Here is a 7457-nt window from a genome sequence, read left to right on the forward strand (position 1 = left end):
TAGGATGTCACACCATCCCACCCTGTATATAGTCTGTACAGAAGACATCGCCCTGAAAATACTGTGGTGAGTCATCCAGCCAAGTTTATACCCAAAACATTTTTAGCTTTTTCTACCTGCTATGAATTGAGATGACATGCTCAACTTGTAAATAAGTCTTTTTGTACATTAAAAAAGTAATTTTTTCATAATTTATTTTGTGTATCTGCTTCCTCCTTGACACAGTTAATGAGGACCTGGGCAGTAAATTTGGTGCATTTGAACAGAAATTAGGCTGTATTTTTTCTCAACAGTGTCAGAATGGACTATTTCACATTTGCCCAGAAATATTTAATGTGGATGCATTTGCTGGCGGTGTGTGTGCTGCCTCTCTGGGGTGGGGGTGGGGTTAGCATGTCACAGTCAGTATCTGGCTGCTCTGAATATTTGAGCTGACTTTTGGAGAGCCATTCGTCCCAGACCCAGGGGCAGCCCAGCACCCTCACCCACAGCCTCCTCTCTGAGGGGCAGCCCAGCACCCTCACCCACAGCCTCCTCTCTGAGGGGCAGCCCAGCACCCTCACCCACAGCCTCCTCTCTGAGGGGCAGCCCAGCACCCCTCACCCACAGCCTCCTCTCTGAGGGGCAGTCCGATGGCGTGGGAGTTGGGTGGGGCGGGGAGAGCAGGCAGGCCGGCTGTGCTCTGGTGCAGAAAGAGTCAGGGCAGGAAGCTGGAGCCTAGGATACCGGCAGCAGCCGTGGGCGAAGGAGCCCGGGGGGGAGCCGCCCTGAGCAGGGCTGTCCTGGGAGGTGACCCTGGCAGGTATATGGGGAGGCTCAGGTCTAATAAGAGATCAGTCAACCACGGGAAGAGACGGCCACCCAGTGGGGCCAGCGACTAGGGTGTGAGGCCTGGGGTGAGCTCTGGACTGGGACAGGACAGCAGGGAAGAGGCTGCTGGGCTGGGGGCGGGGGGGGGGGTTGCATCCTGCATGCCCCCTCCTCTCCCTGAGGGAAGGCACTGGGTGGCGCACTGGGAAGAAGCCGTGGGGGGGTGTTTAAACTCAGAGCCATGCTGTGGATGGGACCACGTGGCCTGAAGAAGGAACCAGGTACAGAAGCGTAGGAAACACCAAGGAAAATGGGGCCTAGCCGTTTCCTTTCTGCAGAGCGTCCCCAGTCCACCCGTGTCAGGGGAGCCCCCACTTCCCTGGCGGCAGTTTCCTGGTGGAAAGATGCAGCCAGGGTTGCCTCCTGGCCTCGCTCCTCCCGGGGGGCTCGCCCCGCTGCTTGCACACTCGGGAGAGGGACCGAGCGTGCCTGGCCGCCCTTTCCTCCGCCTCCTTCAAAGCTCAGCTCCAGGCTCGGCACCTTCGCTTCGTGTTAAGCTTCTGGAAGCAGCTCTGCTCTGCTTGGGGGACCGAAGTTGCTCAGTGCTGCCTGCGGCGGGATGAGCCACAGCTTATGAAGCCCGGGGTGGCCATTCAAGTGACGCATCCTCCTTCAGTGAACGATGGCCGCCATCATGCTGCCGACAATGTCCACGAAGCCTTCAACCTCTGGAGCAAGACGCATGTAGTAGCTCCTGAACCTGGGTCAGCCGAGGCGGCCGGTCCCGGCTGGGCTGGGCAGGGCTGGGCAGGGCGGGCCTGCAGGTCTGCGGGCAGCCGGGGGCAGCTACTCTCGCTGGCCGGGTTGGGCAGCTTGGGTCTGTTCCTGTGGCTCTCGTCCTCCCCCAGAACCAGGACGCTGGATTGAGCACTGCTTTCTTGTGGCAACAGCAGAAGCACCAGAAGCAAGAAGAAAGTGCGGGTCCTTGAGGACCAGCGCACCATTGGTATCACCTCATTCCTTTGGCCAAACCAAGTCATCTGGCCAAACCATCACGGCCGATGTCAGGAAGGGCACGCGTCCACGGGAGTGGGAGGGAAAGAGCATTTCTCAGCGATAATGTGTAGGCCAAGTGACGTCCTCGATGAATACCTTGCAGTGTATTCGTCCATGACCCCATCTCTCCAGCCAGTCAGCAGTGTCAGGGTCTAGGTCCTGTGTGCTCTGTGTTCATTCTGGACGCGACTCTTCTTGACCCAGAGACTTAGGAACTAAAGAAGCCGGTCCCTGCCCCGCACACACCCAGCACACAGTGGGGCAGGGCTGGGATCACGGCCATCGCAGCCACTGTTCCAGCACCCAAAGCCTGCGGGCGGAAGTGCCACTGCCTCTACCCTGGGGAAGTGTGCCCCTGGCGATCTGCAGTCCCCCGTGCTCCCCGCTGCCCCCAGTGGGGGTCTTCCTCCTCCATCATCCTTTCCACTCCGGAAGCGGGCACTGGAAAGCGTGTCCCCTTAGGCGGTGGAGTAGCTCTCTACCTCTTCTTGCCTGAAGGAAGGTGGGAGCCTCAAGGTCCTTTCCATTTTAAAGCCTCGGTCCCCTGTACTCCACGCTCACATGCACTTGCCCGTCAGCTCTCAGACACTGCGGCTCTTCTGCATGTTTGTTCCAGTCACTCGGGCCAGTTCCTCTCTACACTTGGCTACTGGCACCTTCGGGCTGTGGGGCCATGCCCTGAAGGTTCCCAGGCACCCCGTTATCACTGAGAGGATGCTCTAGAGCAGCGGTTCTCAACCTGTGGGTCGCAACCCCTTTGGAGGTCGAACGACCCTTTCACAGGGGTCGCCTAAGACCATCCTGCATATCAGATATTTTCATTATGATTCATAACAGTAGCAACATTATAGTTATGAAGTAGCAATGAAAATAATTTTATGGTTGGGTCACAACATGAGGAACTGTATTTAAAGGGCCAGAAGGTTGAGAACCACTGCTCTAAAGCCACCTTTCCCCTTCCAGGGCCTCAGACAAAGGGCCTTGCCATCCAGGGGCACATCCCTGACTCTCTGCTTAGAGCTGCGTGCCTCCGGCACAGCCTGGATTGGGTCTGGGCACCTCAAGCCAAGCCTTAATCTGAAGATCTTTCAGCAGCTGGAGGACTGGAGATGAGAAATAACTTTATTTTCTAGATTCTACATGTGAATGGCAGGTCCTTTTCTGAACTCATCTTTTACTTGAAGCACCTTGTCATTTATAGCTTGAAGAAGCTCAATGTCACAAGGCCGTCCCTGGAAACGCTGCCCAAGTCCATAAATGCACAGGTACGTTTCCTCCTCCCAGATCACCATGCGCAACAATGCTACCAAATGTTTCTTCACCACGTAGCACGGGTCACCACTTTTCTGCCACTTTTTAACCTTCTCTAAATCTCCTCACTGCCCAGTTCCAAACCTATGCTGCATGTCTGAGGACTGTTACAGCAGCTTCCCACGCCATTTTCTGAATAAGTTACCTAAGGCCCAGTAATGCCACCTAAAGTCCTTTATTCCGCTCAGGAATCTACGAGGCTGCCGAGGGGACCTCACCTGGGTGAGTGCTGAGGCAGCGCCGTTCTTCGGTGCCGCCTCTCCTGGCCCCGAGTGGGCTGGGACCTCTAATAGCGACGGCACAAGCACAACAGGACAAGCAAAGCACAGGAGGCCCTCGAGGCCTCGGCTCGTGACAGAAAGCACGTCACATGGCTGGGCCCCACGTCGGCGGAGGGAAGCACACGCTTCTAGAATTAGAGAGACAGGTATCTGACAAGAATCCCATCTAGCTGCCCACTCACCCTGCTTTCATAAGACTGACCTTGTAGCCTCCATCTGACTCCTGATTCTGTATCTTGGTTGGTTCTACACCCAAAGGGGGAAGACAGTGGGCTCATTCATTGGTGCCGTCAGCAGTGATGTGCCAAAGCCAGTTCCTGCACCTCTTCCCAAACTCTGCGTTCAGAGATTTCACTTTAACTACTTGGCATTGGCCATTTGCCATATTGGGAGAGTTTACACCACAGGAATTGGCAAACACTACAAGGTGTCCCCCTCTTCACCTGCAGAGAGCCTCTTGTTAATCATTTGCAGTGTGCCTAATACCCACTCAAATGCTGCGAGTTGTCAACAGCCTCATATGCCTGGAGGTCTTTTCCAAGTTTATATGTCCACACGACCCATTCTGTGGAGACCTTGTGAGTCCGGGGTGTCATGGGCACAACTACCGTGGTCATCAGTGGCCTTCCGATTTTAACAGTCATGCATTCGTTTATTCAAGTGGAACTGGCTCTGTAAGGTCAAGGACTCAGTTAAAAGTGGAGCTGGAGCTGATCCAGCTGAAGTTGGGAGCAGGAGGCTCAGGACCTCCACACATCCTGCCCCCCTGTCCACCCAACCAGGAATTCCCTGCAATAGAGCGGGTATGGGAGACCCCTCTGTGGCGGTGCCTGGCTTTCTTCCAGACACAGGACCTCATCTACTAATCAGCGCAATTCCAGTGGCACAGACATGGAGACACAGAATGGAATTTGAAACCAACTATCTAGTTTAGCGATTTCTAACCGGTGGCCGCAAGAGTGTTTAAAACATGCAGTACCAGGCTACTTAGTCAGGGCACTGACCGCTTTTCCCTTCGACTGTCAGATAGAAAAATGACAACAACTAACACAATAGCCATCGGGTGTGAATAAATCAAAATTACACCTTTTTTTTTGTCAGGTCAGGAAAAATATATACTTTTGATGTGCTGCAGAATGTTAGTAATTGGCTTATGTACCATGTGGTGAAAAAGGTTGAAAGTAGCTGATCCAGTTCAACACCAGATGAACTGAGGCACACTCGGAGAAAAGCTGCGCGCACGTTAGGCAAGAATTGGAACCCCCACAGCACCCCCAAGGTGAGCTGGCTCCCCCAGCACGCTGCAGACACAGGGCCCCGTCGGCGCCTCCAGCTGCCCTCTGCCGGGCTGGGAGCCGCCAGGGCGGGAGCTGTCACTGATTCACCTGGTCTCCCAGGTCCAGCACCTGGGGGCCCAGCAGGAGTTTTCATTAATTCTGCTCAGGTGTCTGCACATCGGTAGCTCCAGAGGCTTCGGGAAGGAGGGGAGGGGGCGAAGCTTTGAGAGACAGAGAAATTGAATCTTGTGAGTGGCCCTTCAGAACGTATTGGAACAGGGGCCATTCTGTGCACAGAGAGGGGGCCACAGAAGCTTTGAGCGCCCTGGAGAGTTCTGGGTTGTGTTGCATTTTGTTCCTCCTGGATGAAGAGGAAGAGGGAGGAGGCTGGGCTGAGCAGAGAGCAAAGGCCTTCACGCAGAATCTCATGATGGGACCAACAGCTGCTTGTCACTGGGCTGAGGGTCTCTGATGGGCTTTTCCAACTTCAAAGTCTACTCCACTGGCCTTTGCTGTGGTTCCAGAAAATTACCATTAAAACATGTTTCCTTTGGGCGCAAACACAGAAGTCCTCTGAACATGATTCCAGTGTTACCCAGGACCTCAAACTTGAAGAATGAATGAATGAGTGAGTGAGTGAGTGAGTGAATGAGTCCACGGTAACGCAAACCCTGGTCAATTGTCTCCTGAACCACCTGGGGATTCCCTGCAATTGAGTGGGTGTGGGCAACCCCCTCTGTGGTGGCGCCCTGCTTTCTCCCAACACAGGACCCTCATTGACTAATCAGTGCAATTCCAGGAACATCCTCTGAGCTCAGAGGTCATCTGAGGTTCCTGAACACATCAGTCTTCAGCTGTTGCTTCTAAATCACCTCCTTCTCCCCATCCTCCCCCTCCTCTCTCTCTCTCTCTCTCTCTCTCTCTCTCTCTCTCTCTGCTGGTGGACAAGACAGAGAACAAGTGGGTGAGCCCAGCATGTGACTGAATCACTACAGCATGGAGTGATGTGTGCGTGATGTCATGCACAGAAAGGGAGTGATGGGCAGGAGGGTGGCAGGAAGGGGGCATGTCCAGTTAGCAGAGTTGTAATGGAAGTAAGACCTGGCGAGGTGTTGAAAATAAGTAGGAGATCACCTGAAGGGACTGGAGATTTCTCATGAGAAACCTTGGAGGCCAGAAGGAAGTGGAATATTTTTAAATGCTAAAAGGAAAGACTGTCAACCAGAAGTCTGTGCCCAGGAGCATATCCCTCAGGGCGAAGGTAAAATGGTCACTCATTAGCAGACACTCTCAGATGAAGGAGAACGGAGAAGCCATTGTCAGCGGTCCTTCTACAGGCAGAGAGGAAATCATAGCAGAAGAAAGCTCGGAGCATCCGGAGGAGGGAGAACAGCAGAAAGGGCACGTATCTGCGTGAATAGAGTAGATTTCCTTGGTGAGTTCTTTACAATTTGTTTATCAGTTGAAAGCAGAAAGCATAACGTTGTGTGATGGGGCTCCCAATGCAGGCAGATGTCATAAGACACAGACGACAGAGGGAGAGGGCGAAGGGACCCTGTGGGCTACGTAACATTCTCCACAGGGGGAGGGGGTGTGGGGGGGTGGTGAAGTGCGGACTCGAGGAGCCTGAAGAAAGCTCTGCACATTTATTGCAAAGCTGGTGCTGTCAGGACACAAACCAACTGAACGCGGGGGCGGCAAACACATAACAGACAGCGGAAACGGAATACTAACAAAAAGTTCAGAGGACCCAAGGAGGGCAGGAAAGGGGAACGGGAACAAACACTGCACCCAGGGGGAACACAAGAACAAGGTGGACATAAATGCAAGCATGTCCATAATCTCATAAAGTGCAAATGGCCTGAGAGCACCGATGAACTGACGCGTGTGGGCGGAGCACCCACCGAGCCTGACCACTTCCTGCAAAGCCATGCAGTCAGGACAGGTGGCGCTGGTGCCAGACACGGCCAGGGTACGGAGCGAGCGGGCCATCCAGCCAGGCCACGCTCTATCTTTGTATGATGCTGAGCTCTGAATAGCTTTTACATTTTAAAAGCACTTTTTAAAAAAGGATGTGAGACAGAGACTATATGGCCCATGGTCCTAAAATGTTTACTACTTGGCCCGCCACAGAAAAGGTTTGCCAACTTCTGAAATAGGGAGCCCAGAAAAAGGCCGACACATAGGACCAAGTGATGTTTGACAAAGGTGCAGAGGCCATTCAAGGGAGAACGGGTAGTCTGCTCCACCAGTGGTGCTGGAATGACTGGACATCCACAGGGAGAGAACGAGAGAACCTCCGCCTAAAGCTCAGACCTCATACAAAGATCACCTACCTCACCCTGGCCGGTTTGGCTCGTGGATAGAGCGTCAGCCTGTGGACTGAAGGGTGCCAGGTTTGGTTCTGGTCAAGGGCACATGCCTGGATTGCAATGCCCAGTAGAGGGCGTGCAGGAGGCAACCAATGGATGATTCTCTCTCATCATTGATGTTTCTATCTCTCTCCCTCTACCTTCCTCTCTGAAATCAATTACATATATATATATCTACACTAATAAAAGAGAAACATGGTAATTAGCGTATGACCGCTACCCTTCCCATTGGCTAATCAGCATATCCTTATGCAAATTAACTGTCAGCCAAGATGGCGGCCGGCAGCCAGGCAGCTGGAAGCGAACATGAGGCTTGCTTGCTCCAGTAACTGCAGACTCCAACGTTCCCC

At 53.5% G+C, this 7457-nt stretch overlaps 1 protein-coding gene across 1 annotated transcript in view; it reads right to left on the reverse strand.

Moving 5' to 3' along the window:
- Positions 1 to 1482: 1482 nt before the first annotated feature.
- The window catches only part of PRR21 (proline rich 21), a 91787-nt gene continuing 85812 nt past the window's right edge, over positions 1483 to 7457 (reverse strand). The window contains exons 4-5 of the mRNA XM_014547889.1: positions 1629 to 1747; positions 1483 to 1536 (exon numbers count right to left, since the gene is read on the reverse strand). Of these exons, the coding sequence (XP_014403375.1) occupies positions 1483 to 1536; positions 1629 to 1747 (173 nt within the window). The remainder of the gene's footprint in view (positions 1537 to 1628; positions 1748 to 7457) is intronic.

This window comes from Myotis brandtii, unplaced genomic scaffold (genome assembly GCF_000412655.1).
Source record: "Myotis brandtii unplaced genomic scaffold, ASM41265v1 scaffold488, whole genome shotgun sequence".
NCBI classification, from domain to species: domain Eukaryota; kingdom Metazoa; phylum Chordata; class Mammalia; order Chiroptera; family Vespertilionidae; genus Myotis; species Myotis brandtii.